General features: G+C 43.2%; 1 protein-coding gene across 2 annotated transcripts in view; it reads left to right on the top strand.

Annotated features, from left to right (window-relative positions):
• Positions 1-17,955, top strand: part of phactr3b (phosphatase and actin regulator 3b) — a 52,053-nt gene extending 34,098 nt beyond the window's left edge. For both annotated transcript variants that reach the window (XM_037101788.1, XM_037101789.1), the window contains exons 9-13: positions 13,758-13,813; positions 15,705-15,766; positions 15,987-16,127; positions 16,874-16,950; positions 17,423-17,955. In XM_037101788.1, the coding sequence (XP_036957683.1) occupies positions 13,758-13,813; positions 15,705-15,766; positions 15,987-16,127; positions 16,874-16,950; positions 17,423-17,438 (352 nt within the window). In that variant the 3' untranslated portion in view covers positions 17,439-17,955. The remainder of the gene's footprint in view (positions 1-13,757; positions 13,814-15,704; positions 15,767-15,986; positions 16,128-16,873; positions 16,951-17,422) is intronic.

The following is a 17,955-nucleotide window of genomic DNA, read 5'->3' on the forward strand; positions in this document are numbered from 1 at the left end:
AAGTGGAAAAGTAATAGAAGTAATAAAAGTAAATAATAGATGGACTGACACATTCAGGCTTGCATTGGCTGTCGGGAGCCCTTGGAGAATTCCCGGTAGCCTGGCGAGCTGATTGGACGGGAGTGTCAGGCCAGTGTTGAAAACTGCTAAATGAAAAGTGTAATCAGAGAGAAAGCAACACAGGGCAGCTACAGTCCCTCAGAGCAGTAGACTGTCAGCCCATGTCCCACCTGTTTTTAACCTGACAGTATGATTGCTGTGTGTCATGACATGCACACACACACACATCAGTGTTCAGTCAGTCCGTGCAGTGCAAGTGGCTGCAGTGTAGTCAAGAAAAGGCCAGCACAAGAGAGAGAGCACGTCATATCATAATAGCTTTCCTCTCAGCATTGATTCTGTGGTTTAAAAAGAACTCCAATCACGCTGTGACGTACATACACAATTTATTCTGTCAGGTGGAAGTACCTCCATTCACTCAACTTCATGGTCCACAAATAATATGGGTGGAAGAAGCACTGCTGAATGAGAGGAACTCAGGATGGAATATGAGACATTAATTAATAATAACATTCACTTCATATCCATTTCTTGCAGGCGTTTTTCCACAGCAGACAATTTTTTGTTACGACAGATTAGAAAAAGCACAGGTGTTACTAATAACACTGACAATGGCTCCGCTCTATTCAAGTGTCCCATTAAGCTATGACAGTGTGACAGCATGTGTAATACAGCAAGACTGTAAAACCTGCAGTCACTGGTTTTATTATTCACACCTGTGTTTTTACCACTGTGATGTGAAAATGTCTTCTGTTCGCTCGTTCCATTTGAATGTGATGGCAGAGGACTACTTATTTTAGAGGGTGATCCTGATAAATCACATCAGTCACAGATTTCCAACAGCGCAGCACACAGAGGAGTGGACTTGAGTTTTCAGACAGTCCCAATAAATGCAACAAGTGTCCCGTGCTAACAGAGAAGCTGTGGCAGAGCTTTGTGTGACCGCGACCCAGACGTGGTGTGTGCAGCCCGGCTCCGCTCTCTCTCAGGTGCTGCAGTGCTCAGCTCTGGCCCTGACTGACAGCCGGACCGGCTGCTCAGCAACAGTCATCCCCACGAACCGACTCAGAGCTGCGGACAGCTGAGACATGCCAGTTTTGGGGGTGACAGCACCATGTGCTCGTCTGCCAGAGGGCATGACCGGCCCCTCCTGGCAGGCTCGCACAGCAACAACAAAAGCTGAAGGGAGCCTCTCTAAACTTTGCTCTCTAAACATCCATGCTGTACCAGCGATTGTGTACACACTGGATGAATCACTCTGAATCTGTTGCATTGAATGTGTCGTGTTGAATGGAACAGAGCAGTGTTTGTGGAGGTGGACAGCACGCTGTGTCCTGACTGAAGCTCTCGAGGCAGCGCTTGTGTGCTGCGAAGGGCCTTGGGCACGCAGCAGTTTGTACAACATGAGGGACAGAACAGACTCCCTCACAGACAGAACACACTCACCTTGACTCCCAGACATGCCAGGCAACACGATGCTCAGTTACCTTGTGCAGTACTCAATACTTCGGGAAAAATGACTGGATAGATTATGTTGTCGTGTTACGTAGCAACTCTGGGTAATTGTAATAAGATTTAAGCACCCTTCAACTTGTTCTGATGGAATAAACATTTCCATTTGTAGAAAATTGAGCCAAAAATTGGTACTTGACTGGGTTTCATTCAGCTCAGTTAAGTCCCAAAAATTAAATCCCTGCGTCGATGCAGCAGAGTGCACTGCTGTTTGTGTCTTTTTCTTTAATCTATGCATAAGTGCCGTAAAAGACCAAGAAATGGGATCCATTTGGATTTGGTTCCACAGAAACAGTTATAGCAAAATACTGGGACACCATCGGGATATAGATTTTAATGTGAACACAGTATTTGGTGAGTTCCTATTAATGAACCGCGATCTGTACACCGAGAGAAGTGTTATCATGGTCGATGGTCACTGGCCACATCTGACCAATTAATTCTGTCTATAGTCTTGTGCAGATTACTCGGTCTCTAAACACTGTTTTTAAATGAAATATTATCCAGGCTTTGGGGAGAAAAGAGTTAATTGTTTGATGTACTGCCTTTGTCTGACCTCCACAGTTTGGACATCAAAGTTCTGTGTGGAGAACCAGCAAGAGTAGCTTGCTTGCTTTTTACTATAAAGCATCAAACACCAAGATTTCATGCATTGCAATCACCAGAAATGCGTCTTTTGAAAAAATAAATAAACAAATAATGAAATGCATGTTACTGTGAAAATGGAATTTTGACCAGTAACGCTAGCAAGAGATTTGCACAGTAGCTGATAGAGTTGTGTGAAAGCTGCATCTTTTCAATGCCAGTATCCCTGTGACCCTGCTCAGAACATGAACGTCACCAAAACAAAACATAAATCTGTCCACAGAGCATTGCACGTGTGCTGTAATCTCCAAAATATTGCTTTTCACGTAACACCTCAAAGACCGGGCACTTGTTGAATGTGGCAAACATCGCAAGCATGACTCTGCTGAACGCACCTCTCAGGCCGGGAAGTTGACAGCTCCTTCTCAATTCCCGGCTTGACCAACCGGGCTCGCTGTGGTCGTCATGGTTGACTTCACACACAGCCATTGTGCTCGTGATTCCTAATGAGTTCATAAAATCTGAAATGTGCCCAGATGCCCACGTTCAGAATACTAGGTGCATGTTGTATCACTTGCTGCTGCTCTCTATATCTCCAAATCAGTAACGCTGGCTTAGGCCTCAATTCAATGCCAGACAGCGATGTTGCAACACAACTACAACTTCATCGCCATGGTGAGGCCCGAAATATCAACAATCAACATTAGATGGCTGCAAAGTCATTTTAATGTTCTGTCGGTACTCGATGCAGGATCTTCCAAGTCCACATCACGACGCACCTCGGAATCGATGACGCATCGTGAGTAGTGGCTCACTGGTGGCCCGAGGTAGGCAAACGAGTCAGCTTGTACCTGCTCACAGTCTGTTCCTTCTTGGGAAGCTGCTCAGAATGTGATCAAAATATGAGAATTTTGTTAAGATCTGTGCAAGTAAAATTGATTTCATGAAGCAGAGACTTGTTCTTCCTGCTGTGATTAGCTGTTAAAGCAGCGGATTAGAGCACAGAGCCAAGTAGATGTTCGGCTGTCTGTGAAACACTGAAGATTGAACTGTAAATTATAACCTTAGAACCTGTAATGGGATTTGATGACTCTATCTTCACCATTTAAGATCCTGCAGGATCTGCTGGTCAGTTTTCTTAGCTAAGGTGTTCGGCTGGATCATAATTTCTGCATTGCTGCAGTGCAGTGACATCCTTTTAGATTATATTGGATAAAACGTTGTGTTCTTAAAGTGTACAGGACACAAAGGCACCAAAAGGCAACAGTGACCTCAGCCATATTCACTGTAATTATAACGTGCATCTGATGCAGTTAGAAGTTCAGTTGGTTCCTCTTAACATGTGAATATTTGACAAAACTGTGTTGGAGGCTTTAAGGACACCAAAGTATCAAAACTAAACAAAGGCTGGTTTCTTTTTAAACAATCAGCACGTGTAAAGAATAGATGGAACATATTTATGGAATTTCAGCTCCCAGTTTTCTGTTGACATTACATTTTAATATTAAAACAACCTTTAATTCTATATTTAATTCTTACAAAACATCATTTGTGGTGTGCCCTTTTCGTTTGTGCTGTGATGCAACACATCCAGGTTGCATTGATTCACTTCATACATAAGCGCAGCACTCTGCAGCAGAATGCAGAGCAGTGGGCCGGCCCGGGATAGCAGAAGGGAACCCTCTGTTTCTAAATTTAGCCCTTATCGGCGAAACACTGCAGCAGCAGCCATAATCGATGGCCTATCTACGTCACAGCCCAGTTTGCCTGCCCTCCTCTCCGGTCCCCGCTGATAGAGAGCTTGCGTTTCCTCCCCCGTTCCCCTCCGATTGAACCGTCCCCACTCGCCTGCGGCGCTCTTGTGGAGAGAGCCGGACATGGTTTGCTGCAATCATCCACATCTCCAATCTTTGTCCTGTGTTACATGCCTTCATGCAGGCACCCTCAGCCTGTGCACTCAGCTGAGGACACGGTTACATAAAAACGACACTGAGAAAGACCTTCTCTTAAAGCACTGCTGAGATTTACTGCAGCCGCCTGATCTCCAGAGTTGTGAGAGAGGAGTGGTCATGGGTCTGATGACTTCGTAAAAAATCTTTAAAGCATCATTGTCCTGAATTCCCAAGAGAAACGTGTGCTTCTATTTTTAGAAGGGTGACTTTTTGAATCCATTGTTTGTTACCTTCGACCTGTCATGTGATTGCCGAGGAGGTGACCGAGTGTTTATTTTTTTTAGATGCCTGAAATAAGTTCTGTGGTTAACACAAGCTTAAAGGAACAGTTTGTCCAAAAATGAAAAGTCATTATCCGCTCAGCCCCATGCTGATGGGAAGTCGGGGATGTAACGTCCAGGAAACCTATGCCAGAATCCAAAGGTTTAATAACAAAACTCTATTTAATAGAAATAAGTGAATCCAGCAGTGTTGGTGGGATCATCGGTGAAAAGGGTTTAACCCAATTAGCTTGTCTGAACTGTCAGGTTCAGTCTAGACGTAAAGCGTGAAGTTATCAATGTAAGCTATGTGCGGCTGCTGACTGACATAAGATTATGAAAATCCTGTTTATTAATTCATGAACCAGACTTAGATATGATTGCTACAGCTATACATATCATTTTCTACTACAACTCTTTGCAATTCAAATTTGCTGATAGCTAAATGTTGCGCGGGAAGAAATCTCCTTGGCCGCGCCTATTAAGGTGTAACCCCACAAACACGTTTAATTCTCTCTGCCAAGTGAATAGAAGGAGCACAGGTAAAGGAAGAGAAACGTGGAGGAAGGGAGACACGCATGATGACAGGAGCATACTCAGTATTTGCCACAGTCCGCTGAGCCATGGAGGAACCAATAATTGGATATTTGTGGCACATAGACCAATTTCTGCTGACACCACAGCTCACTGTGTGAAGCAGGACGGACCAACGAACCTCAGCTGCTGTCTCAGACAGCTATAAATAGGAACGGGCCACACAGCAGCTGACTGCAAGATGGTAATATTAGCATTTAGAAATCCCAATGCTTCCGTTAGATTGAGTGAGAATAATTGTATGTGCTGAGACGGATTTTTCTCTCTGAGTGCTCCACAAAGACGAGAAAGAAGTAAAAGTGTCAGAAACTAAAGGATGCGGGGGCTGTATTGATCATATCGCTGACTTCAAAAGAACGCTTTCCTAACATAATCTTTAATCCATTTTCATTCACTGTCCTTTAAAATCATATTCCTGTGAACGCTGCTCAACACAATAGCAGTTTCCAGGCAACCGAGGCTGTCAGATGGTGGCTGCCGTGCAGAGAATATTTTCAGTTTCATAATTCCCTTTCACCCCGCATGAAATATTAATGCGTTCTCTGCTCGGGTTTCCCTCCCTGTTTTTTTTTTTTTTCTCCTCCCGCGGGTAAGAAAACTTAGCAAGGCAAGTGATCACTTTCACAAATTCCAGAAGTGACTGCTCTTCAGAGCTGAGCACTCAGAGTCATGACTGAGGCAACCACGACATGGCCTACTTCAGCCACTAAATTGAATTAAAGAAGATACACTGTATAGTTTGTAGTTTTTTTTCCCCTCTGTTTTATTCTTTTAAAGCTGGTTATGCTTTTGATAGACAGGGTGGCTAAAGATATAACAGGAAAGGCGACAGAGAGGCAGGGGATGATTTGATCCCATCCCCATCTACAAGCGAGGAGCAGTGTTATACTTCTTTTCTCTTTCCTTTTTATATAACACTCGCATGTTCGACCTGGGGGTCAGGGGCTTTGTTAACTGGGGCATACATCCTGGAAAGAGAGTGTCATCAAGTGTCATCTGTCCCTTTGGTTAGTTTAGAGACAGAAACCTTTACGGAAGCAAAATGCTGCCACAGTTCCAAACAAAAGAAGCTCATTTTGTTGTTATGAGAACAGTGTTTTTTACAGGGACCCATTTTAGGTCCTAACAATGGGTCCCTGACGTACATCACTTAATTCTGTTTGCAATCCAATCAAAGCCTCAGTACTGGGCACCAGTTCAAGTTTCATTATAAAACAAGATAAAGTGATTTGTTGCTATGACAAGACAAGTGAATCATAACCTTAAAGCTTGTCTGCTTAATAATGACCACAGTTATACAAGAATATGTGTCTTCAGTTTGCTGACAAAAGCTCGCTTCAGCCATCATAAGCTACAGTGGTACCAGACAGGTGGTATGGTGGGTTTTATTGCTTATGAATACCTTTTTTTCATTTGTTAGGAAAATATTATTCTTTTTTCTTTTTGCCGAAGGTTACACCCAAAAATGTTAACAAAGCAAAATAAATAATAGATTAATTTACCTATTTTTCAAAAGCATCTACATGTACCATGAGATCATTTTGTTGGATTCAAGATGGATTTGAAATAGTAAAACCTCAAACAAACACTCAACAGCAACAAAAAAAAAAAAAAAAAAGGAACACTGCAGAGGTGGAGCTGGAGGTGGTGCAACTGCTGAAATTGCAGCAGCTCTTGTTTTCTTTGCCAATAGATAGCAACATCAATATGTCTACATCTGCAAGTCTGGACGGTTATTCAGGTTGATAGATGGGGGGCGGGTCTGACAATGATCACAAAGCTGTTGTTGCTGAGCTTGCTGAGAATCTTCTGCCTGCTAAAATATAAATCGGTGTGTTTGTGCGCGAGTCACACCCTATTTATTTTATCATCAAGATGTTTATCATTTTAATGTGTGTGTCTGCACTACACTAATGATTGTCGTAGTGGGGTTGGTGTCCTTGGTTACAAATGTGAGATGATTAAGTCCCTTTTAAAGAACATTGTTTGGTACTGCTGAATGTTAGTGCTTGATGTGAGAACACGTCTGTATTCAGCTGGGGGTTCAATTAATGAAGACGGTCTGTAGTTTTTGTCACTGTGGTTTCACACGAGGAACATTTCTTGCAGGATGTGCCTCTTCCAGTGTCTATTTGTGCCTTTTATAGTGAGCAGCATCACAACCAGGCATCAATCCAATTACAGGACTGGAGCTGGCAGATATTGTGAAGCAGTTGGAGAGACGTAAGCACCGGATGACACAGCCTGCACATATATGGCAAGAGGCAAAATCGTCAAATTACATGTTGTCAACACTAGAACATCCCCTGTCCCACATGCAGTAATTAGCGCTATACAATGGCGTTTTTTTCTCGGGATCTAGCTTTGAGTACCCTCTAATTGAAATGTCAAAAGTGTCAAAGCCTCTGCACCCACTCACTGAACACTGGTTGTTTTTCTCGCCTTTTGACCTCTTGCCAAATAAGGGTTAGATCAGAGGCGTGACCTATGACATAAGTTGCTAATTTTGTCTGTTTGTCACCCACTGCCTCATATCTCAGGCTTTAAATAAACAGATACAGGGTACATAGAGTGTACATTTTCTCTCCTAGTCTGGCCTTTGTCCATCTGTAGCATTGATTCTGGCTTAGCAGTTGACTGTTGGATTGTTCATTATGCAAACAGAAATGGATTTTTAAATAGGTTACATCTGCTATTCTGGCTAATGGGTGTCCACTTTTTTTATGAAATCAATGTTAAATCATTTCAGGACAGTAAGGGTACTTCGAAAGTACAAGACATTGAATGTTTGGCAGTGTTGGTCTGTTGGTCCATCTATCCGTTTATCAGCTGGTTGTATGGTCCGTGATTTTGGTCTTGACTGAAATATCGCTACAAATTAACATTATTTTGTCAACATCTACATGAAAGATTGGTGCAGAACGTGGTGTAGACATTCATGGTCCCCAGGGAAATATTCCTGATGATTTTGGTGATCCTACTGTATGGATTTCAATGCAAGTTTGTACAAACATTCCTGTTTCCCAGAGGATAAATCCTCCTGATTTTTGTTATCTGACTTCCCTTCTAATTCCACCTGAATAATCTATTTGATGGATTGCACGTCCACAAGATAGATTGGCACCTGTATGGCACAGAGATTCATTGTCATTTTGAGCATGTTAGCATGCTGGCAATAACATTTACCTCAGACTGCCTAAATATCGCCTCACAGAGCTTCGAGCATGGCTGTAGACTAATCAGAAAAGTAGTCTTGTTTTTTTATTGATGGTAACTGAATATGTGCTTTAGCTTACAGAGTCACCTGAAGTTCCTTCAGTGTGAAAGTACAGGGTTATTTCCTCTAACATTCAAGGCGGGAACGTGCTATTTGAAGTTGCCTCCTCCTCCCCCTCACTGTACTCCCAGCAGGTTGTTTGAGAGCCAGACATGATCTACCCACTTGATCTGTGGTCCTGTGGTAAAGGGCAAAGCCTTGGAGACAAACAACTGGGTAGATACAGAATTGATCCTTGGTTTCATGTCTGAGTCTTTGAATGTGTCCCATTCATCTACCATCAATAGCGCAGCGAGCCTTTGAACAGAGGGAGTTTAAAAAGGTAGCTGGATGGCTCTTGTGTGCGCCTCTTCATATCCACAAGAGATATATAGATACAGTATAAATCCAAGACGCCTCGTCCTCATAACCACCGTCTTTCATATTTATGTGACCTAGTAACAGTGGGAGACAACAAGTCCTGAACCACAACCAAATTATGTAAACACCAGGCTTCTAGTAGGCTACCATTGAAGAGGGTTCCTTTAATTATTCCTGGCAACTACCCCTAACTGCCCCCCTGTGCCCCCCGTCCCCCAGGCCGTCCTGGGCTCACTCAGACTCCACATCCGACTTTGGCACTGCTGTCCTCGGGCTCTGTCACTGAGGGGAAGGAGCGAGGAATTAGGACACACCTCAGTGGGCAGTAGCAGGCCGCCGCCCGGCCCGTGGTGCCTGACTCATCCCATTCTCCTCCACTTTTCATGGGCTGACATTCCCATCAGCCCCTGCTCTTACAGGCAGCTCATTTCTTTGACATGCTGGTGGTGAGTTCTCCAACAAACGAGGAACTTTTACCTCTGACCAAGAAGAGTGGGTGAGTACTTGTGAAGCGCGAATCGCTGCAGGAGGCTGTGACTAAAGGCCCAATAGGATTGTTGTTGGTAAAATAGAACCAGGCTGACTCACCTTGGCTTTTCTGGTGTTTGGGTTTTGTTTTTACATTAAATCCAAAGCACTTTTTTCCACATTTAAAAAAATTTTTTTTTTATGTAAAATACATCCGGTGCATCCTTTTTTGGGTTAAAGAGAGTGGCTGCAGCAGATTTGATTCACTCTCTGAATTGAGGCTAATGCTATTGACCTGAACTGTGTTCCGCTGCAGACCACACATCCCACTATAGCTCCATTCCATTTAGCACATCGACTCTCCCTCAGCTTCCATTACTGCCAGGTCTGTGGTCCTGTTTTGTAAGCCCTCAGTGGTCCTAGTTACAGCTGAAGCAGTCACAGGGCATGAGGGCTTATTTTAGATCTGCACTTTAGGTGCCATCATGTTCGGGGCTGTGGACAAAATGTTGCAGCTTGTAAGAGGTTTTACATGCTTTTGTCTTTGTCATAGTCTGAGCTCAGCTATTTAAAGTCAAAAGCAAATTGGGTATTATGTCTGTTGGCAGAATTATTCATAACATCATCAGAGCAGAATTACAACATGCTGTGATGAAAACCAGCCCAGCATCTCTAGGGATCAGAGTTCCTCCATCTGTGACAGACCTGCCATTAAAGGTACCCCCGTGGGCAGTTGGTGGGCCAGTTTTCTTGGCCATCAAAGTCCTTAAATATTGAGTATCTGCAAATACCAGTTTGGGCCCGGTACTTGTATTTACCTAAAGATAAATGCCCAGTATACCACCGCAAAATGAAATAACATAACACGTCCTTCATCCTAAAAGAAACCGCCCACGGGTCTTTTACACAGCTTTGCACGATATGGTCATGTGCCAAGAAATGTAGCTAATCTCAGACAAAGGTAGTGAAAAGGAATAACACAAAGCTAACAAACACAGACATAAACAATGCAGCACTTCAGATACTCTTCTGTGTTGCAGTCTGTAAGGTCTATGCAGATAAAAATGATTGATGTACATTAAAATACATAGAAAAGAGAATAAAAAAACAGGCTTTGAGTTGTTTTTATAGTTTTAAAAGATTATACAGTCAGGCTTATTGAAATCATAGATGTATCAATGGCGAAACCCCCGTCACATTTATTCTAACTAGACTTGGGAAGAGCAATTTCAGAGGACGGTAAGTACTTCAGGGATCATCTTGACAATTTAAAGAAAATGCCATGTTACCCTGCTGTGAACAAAGACTTCAAAACTATGTGTTCACCTCGATAGTTTGGATGATGGGGGATTTGTCCTGCTCATAAAAAAAGACATTGTGTTCCCACTAAATGAGATGTCCCTGTCCCGGTCAGCACTTCAAGCCCCTGTGCTGGTCAGAACAACATCTGATCTAATTTTCTGGTCACTCGGCCCAGTGTGCGTCGTCCCTGCTGTGTGTGTGAATCATAGTTTCATCTCCTAACAGAGTGTGAATACAATGTGGTCTGACCCTTTTTTTTTTTGCTTGATTATAAAAGTGGACTTTATTACAAGCTCGCACCTTTTTCTCAAGTGAGTCGTGACTCACCATTTTTATTTAACCTTTGTGTATTCACGGAAGGCTGGTTTTATGCACTCAAAGTGTGATCAGCAGCACATTAGTGCATGTGAAAGTGGTTGGGGCTGACCATAAAAGCTACCCGTTTTGTTTTGGTTTTTTAGTCGTCTACCAGCTTGTGGTTAATTCTGCCTTACAAAAACAAACAGCAGGAGTTGAGAAAAATAGAGTTTAAAGTTTTTTAGGCTGGCTGGCATACTGGGGAGCAGATAGGATTGTTTTAATACCTCTTTCATGCCTTTTTGAGCTAATTATTTTACCCAAAAACTGTTATATAACACACATGATAACTAAAAACTGTCCATACTGTTCTTTATTAAAATAAGCTTTTTTACTGTCCAGAGCTGAAATAAATAAATATATATACACATTTTTTTGTTGTTGTTGATTACACTAGAAACAAAAGCTGTGATGGAAGGTACTGAGATCTAGAGCTAATTAGCTTTAGCAGTAGTTTGCAGGGGGTTCGTCTTCATCAAATTGAATATTGAATTGCAATAGCTACTGCCTCATTAAATTATGTAGAATAACTAACTGCATTACCAAGATGTCAGCTCATCAATTTAGACTTTTTTTTATTTATTTTTTTTTTTTTTTACAGTTGGATAAGTTAGTTTTAGCATCAGACGGCTAGCTCACTAGTTTCTGTTTTTTTATTTTCTGTATTACATGGAGTTTGAATACGATTCCTATGAGGCTGTATAAGAAGTTTCTTCAGTGCTGTCTTGACAGCTGTGTGGCAAATTTAGTGGCAGAGAGTGTGTTGGGGGTAGGGAGGAGATTTTTCTTGGAAAGTCATGTGAGGAATCCTAAAATTCAGGTGATGTGGAATGCTGAGGACTAATCTGGGGTGTGCCAAACCTCCCTATCTTTTAAAACATGTAGGCTGCATACATTTAACGCATGAATACATATTCCAGCATGTGACATGTAACAAGTTATAGTCCTTGCTGAAAGCCTTAGTTGATTAATAAATGAGTCATGGTAATCAACTAATCATTTGAGTCCTGAATCAAGCAACAAAAATGCCAGAAACATGAAGGGTTGAGGGTCTCAAATGTGAGGACAGTTAACTGTTCTCTGGATTATATCTCACCTATTTTGAAAATGAAGGGCAGCCATTAAATATTTAGACTACTTTCCCTGCTGATGCCCAGCTGTTGTGGAGAATCATTATCACCTCATGCTTTACCGCTGTTCAGGAACACAGATTTTGTATTTGTTGTATTAATTATCTCATAATGCATATTCTGTTTACCACAACATGTCACTATATGATTCAGTTCACTGTGCATTTGCTTTATGAACATGAAAGGTGCACTGTGTAAAGCTGGGCCACCTGTCAAAGTTCGCTCCAAACATGCGGAGCAGCATATCACCTGACTAACCACCAACTGCTGCTCATTATACGCTTTGCAGCTACTAGCTGCTGTTAGAAACTGTGTAAAGCCCTGGCCAGTTGTATTGTTGGTGTGCTTCATTTACCTTGGAAGGCGGATGGCAGAGCTGGGAGTGCCATCAAACCAGAGTTGAGCGCGTTCCAGTACAATGTGCATTTGTAGCAATACCAGCTGATAACAGCGTGTTAGCCCACACAGTACGTGCATAAAAACACCAAAGCAACGTGTCTACAGATAGAAGTTGGACAGTACTGTGTGTAAGACGGATTTAAGAGACACAAGTAAGACAGAAGTTTCGATAAACAGGAGATTCTACATCTTATGATTAGTGAAGCTGCCATCTAGAGGCGGTTGATCTAGAGGTGGTTGTTGGTGAACTTCGTCTGACGTTCTGAGTCAGCAATCCAACTTGAGGGTGTGTTTCTGTTGAATTGCCCACTGTGAACTCTGAAATTCCAACCTCCCATTTCAAACGGAACAACACCATCTTTTGAGGGACGAAGGCGTGACAGGAAGGGCTGAGGCTAGCTGATTAGCATGCTAACCCCGGTCGGGGTTCCCACAGCCCCATGTTATCACATTTCTAAGAATTTCCTTTTTCACTGAAAATTAGGCTCTATGTTCCCACATTTCTAGGACATTTTCAAAATTAGGTCTTCTGTTCCTACATTTCCCTTGAAATTAAGGGTTATGTTCAGGCTAGCCTTAACCCTAACCCTAAAAAATCTTAGAAACGTGGGAACATAGGGCTGTGGGAACATAGGCAGGCTCCCCTCCGTTGACATCCCTGCTGACAAAACAGCATAGACTAGCACCAAAACCAGCACCAAACCAGCCTGTCTATGCTGGTGCTTTTTGTTTGTTTGTTTGTTTGTTTGTTTTCAGCAGGGATATCCGCAAAACAACAAACAGTCAAATCTTTCACACAGCATCAGAACGTGCTTCAAAGTCTGTTGATAGTATCAGGAGCTCCTCTACAGGCCTGGCTGTGAGACCTCACTGTGTTGTTCTGATGACGCTGACGGTCCCTGCTGCAGCATTGTGTGTGTGCGTGTGTCCGCGCGCGCGCGCATGGGGAATGTCCTCCTCAGCCCAGCTCCTCCTCCTCTCCTCTTCCTCCTCCTCCTCCTCCTCCCCCCTCCACAGTAGTTGTGTGCATGTGGTTAAAGGCGGTGCTGCACCACTCACTCTCCTCACAGTAGCCTACAGCTCAGAGCGCTCAGCATCCTCCACCCCGCCGGGACTCCCGCCGCCGCTCCGCTCTTCTAAACTTCACGTCACTCCCCGGAGAATTAAAACTCGATTCTTTTTTTTCGGGGAAATCCTCCCTCGGTTTTTCTTCCCGACTAAACTGGCTCTGTCGCGTGGTTTTAAACGCGCAGCCTGACTTTCTTCCCGATGTGGAGCCTTAAATGTTCTAAAGCCAAGAGCAGCCGCTGTTTGGACTCGAGGTGGGACGCGGTGTTTGCGTTTTGGATGTGCGGATCTTGGCGCTCTGCGCACCGGCTCAAGCATCCAAAGTGCTAGTAGTAGTGAAGAGACTGAACGGACTGGGGGGGGTGGAAGAGAGACACCCCAGCAGCGTGGGAGGGAAGATGGTCCAGAATGTAATTTTAGTGTTTTTCCGCAGGAGACTGAGCCAGAGGCCGGCCGTGGAGGAGCTGGAGAGCCGGAACATCTTAAAACGTGAGTAGCTGAACTATTGACACGGGTCTATAATGGCGGAATGATTTGGATTATCTCTGATGATAAGCCGGCACTCTATTCCGTGTGTGCCACTTCGCAGAGATTAAGATGCATCTGACTGTAGGACGTGCAGCGGGTTTTATGTACCAAATATGCTTTTCATTTGAAAAAAACAAAAACAGAAAACATAACATTGTGACTGTTAATCATATAAGATATATATATACATATATATATACATATACATATACATATATATATACATATACATATATATATATACATATACATATATATATATATATAAACCTCATATTTCAGGCCTTAGTTTTTAAAAAGCAACAATAGACTGGTTTGATGTGGGCGGATTTAAAAATAAGAGCTTCACACTATTTCATCATCACGATTGATCACTGAATTATTCATTATTCAGGGGATTTTTTAAAGATATTTTGATAGTTGAAATAATAACAGTCATTACGCTAGTATTTAATTAATTTAATTAAGAATAATACATTTATTTTATAGCACTTCTCACGTCACTCAAAGACATTATACAGGTTAAAAAGCAGAAGAATCATCTGCTTCACACTCATCAGATGTGAGGATTTCCTTATTCTTCTGTTGTTGTTTTTATCACTGTAGATGAGACAGACTATCTGTGGGTTTCCTCAATTAATTTGAGACAAGACCTTTGGGTTTGGGTGGAATTTTTTAAGTGGTTTCTGACATCATGAACCAGTTGAGAAAACAATCAGCGGCTCGATTATCAATGCACTTATTTGCAGCCCCACTTTACACAGACACACACACACACACACACACACACACACACATTTTCAATAATGGACAGATTACTGTACACTAAATGATACAGCCCTGCCCACAGATCCCCAGAGTCAAAGTAATATTTTTTCCTTAATGACTTGTGCAGCAAAGACACGGATTTATTCAGAAATATAAGGTGTCTGGGGGGCCGATTAGCTCAGTTGGTAGAACAGGTCCCATGTACCGAGGCCTTGTCCTCGCTGCAGCGAGTTCAAGTCCTGGCCTGGGGCTGTTTGCTGCGTGTCACCCCCCACACCCACCCTGCAATCTCTGAAGCTGTCCTATCAAAAAAGTCATACAAAGGCCAAATAGAAATGAATAAGGTGTCTGACTGAGGCACTTCAATCCGTGAAACTAGTGTGTAAATCTAGCCGAGCTGACCCGACAATGCAGAACAATTATAAAAACAGCCACACGAGGAATGAAGTCCCACATTTGTAGCGGGTCCCTGTTGAGACGGGCCACCTGTGAGCTCTGAGCAGCTGTGTGTTTCTTCACTGACCCCGTCTCTCTCAGCACAGGGAGATGTGTTCTATAACCAGACGCACCTCCCTCTGCAGCCAGGACACCGCACTCATTCCTCCACTCTCCAAACCACTAACAAAAAGCAACTCATCAAAAGAACTCAGTTGGTTACCAACTCGTTTTAAGCCTCCCAAAGGCTCAAAAAGTTATGAAGAAAAAAAAAAAACGAAAGGGGGTGACATCCATCTGTCTTTCTGTTGTTTCTGATAAAGATGAGTGACATTAGCGCTCCCATCAGACCTTGTCTCACTCTTTAACTCAGCACTGCTCCGGCGTTTAGCCACTCAATGTTTCCTGTCCTCAGCACAGTTGCAGACTGGCTCATTTAGTCCTATCGACTGTGAGGAGGATCAGACATGTTAGCTCTGTTAATCACAGACTTCATCAACTTACCAATCCTTGACAGAAACCAGAGGCAGGGTATTTTCCTGACACTTGGTGCCGTGACTGAACGTCTCAAAAAAGGCTAGATATTCCTGATTAAAGTGAAAAAAAAAAGACTTTTGTTAACGATATTTGTCTTTTTTTGTGTCAACAGAAAGAAATGACCAGACAGAACAGGAGGAGAGGAGGGAGATCAAACAGCGGCTCAACAGAAAGGTAGGCGACCGCACCGATCTGGACAATTTCCTCGAATTTCATCTGTTTAATCCCACATTTGGCCGACACGCCAGCCCTCACGGGGATTGTCAGGCAGCCAAAAAATAGACCTTAATACCCAACCTGCCACTGAATTTAATATTTAGTTTCTAGCAGCTATCTCTCTGATGATTGAATGCTTTGATAAGCAGATGAGCTGACAGATATGTTTCCTCTCCAGCTGAACCAGCGGCCGACAGTGGACGAGCTGCGGGACAGAAAGATCCTCATTCGCTTCAGTGACTATGTGGAAGTGGCCAAAGCTCAGGACTACGACAGGCGGGCCGACAAGCCATGGACCAGACTGTCAGCTGCTGACAAGGTAGCTAAAGAAAATCATCTCAGCACTGACCTCTTTATACAGTCAGATGGTGCAAGAATTTGATTCAGTGGCCATATTCTGACATCTTTATTAAATAGACCTGTGTCAGCCTCTCTTGAGGGTTTTCTGCAGATCTCGGAAAGAATGTATTATACCGTCTTAAATTTGACCTGCAAAGGTGGGCTAAGGAGATGTTACACACTTACAAGCTACAGAAGGCTGTTAGTCCTTTTTCAGTCAGCACCGTCTCACTGTCAGCACTGCTAGCTGCAGCAGCGAGGAGGCTCCTCGTCTCATTAAGTGAATATTCAAGCCAAACCACAAATGAACATATACGAGTGGATCATTTGAGTGAATGATTTTTGAGATCCCAAACTGATGTTATTTACACACTTTTTAATCAGAAATTTTCAGTGTAGCTGCTATAAGCATTAGCACACACCCAGTCTGAAGTGGGTGGGAGACTGAAATTTCATTTTTTGGAGTGCGTATCCTTTAAAATGTCTCAAATGTTACTCGGTGAACGCTGCAGAAATTTGTTGTGGGTGTGAAAATGTGAAAAGTGTTCATCAAGGCCGCCTTTTCTTTGACATTAAAGCCAGTTAAGCTTACCTAATCTGCCCCTCAACAACAGATGTTTCTCCATTTTCACAACAAACTCATTTGAGCTTCACCACCTGAGCAACTGCATGGGAGTACGAGGGGACACACCTGGGTTTACGCTCTTTGTCACTTTTGTTCCGCAGGCAGCGATACGGAAGGAGCTGAATGAGTTCAAAAGTAATGAGATGGAAGTTCATTCCTCGAGCAAGCATCTGACAAGGTCAGTCTGAGCGCCTATATTATATTCTCCTGTTTGTTTCTTTTTGTTGTGCTTCACTCTTTGCAGATGATGTCTGAGAGGGTCAGTGTGACTTTGAGCGAAAACTCAAAGGTGCATTATCCAACAGTTTCACATCAGTGAGTGGACACCCTGCAGAGTAGGGCTTAAATTTAGCTGCAAGCAGGCCCCTCGAGATGGGAAAGTTGCACCCTTTTGCACCACCTCGCCACTATAATAAATGTCCACATACATTTAGCTTACGTTTTGCTTTTGTTAAGACGGGCTGTAGCTATAAAAAAACCAAACCTGAATTAGCTGGGGTGGTGCTTACGCAAGACCTCGTTTTTGCGGGGAGGCCATTGGCTGCTACAGAGAGCACTGTCCACTGGGCTAATAATAGGCCTCTTGATTGATGAAGCGCTAGTATCTGAATATTTTGCCTCACAATTGCCCCTCTTTCCCCTCATTGCAGGTTCCACCGGCCTTAGCAAGGTTTCTTCTGTGAAGAGTTGCTGATATCTGGTTCTGTCAGTGAAGACCTTGCACAGAGTCTTCCGAGCGCCCTGGCCCACAGTCAGTGGGCGTCCTGGTACTTGTGTCCAGCGAACCTTGGAGGCTATGTCTCTAGACGGGGACGCATGCTGCAAGCTCCACTCCTGCTCAGAGGAACATGACCTTAACCCTCACTTCACCTTGTCCGAGGAGCAGGAAGAATCAAGGTCATGTGTTCGCCATAGACAAGCAGAGACTTCTTTTTTTAAACAGACTCTTTTGAACGACGTCCTTTTTGATGCCACATGGGGGAAATGTGCATGTGACCGAGTCGACCAGTCCCACTCCAGTATCAGTAGTCACATCCCCGAGCTGTGTCTGAGTCTCACTGATTCAGTTGACGGTATTTCATATCAACAGTGTAAACAGAAACCTTGTCTGTGGAAAAGACAGAAATCCCTTTGTAAGCACTATTTATTGTCTGCAAAATACAGGTTTTCAATTTGTAACAAA

This window comes from Acanthopagrus latus, chromosome 6, assembly GCF_904848185.1.
Source record: "Acanthopagrus latus isolate v.2019 chromosome 6, fAcaLat1.1, whole genome shotgun sequence".
Taxonomy (NCBI): Eukaryota; Metazoa; Chordata; class Actinopteri; order Spariformes; family Sparidae; genus Acanthopagrus; species Acanthopagrus latus.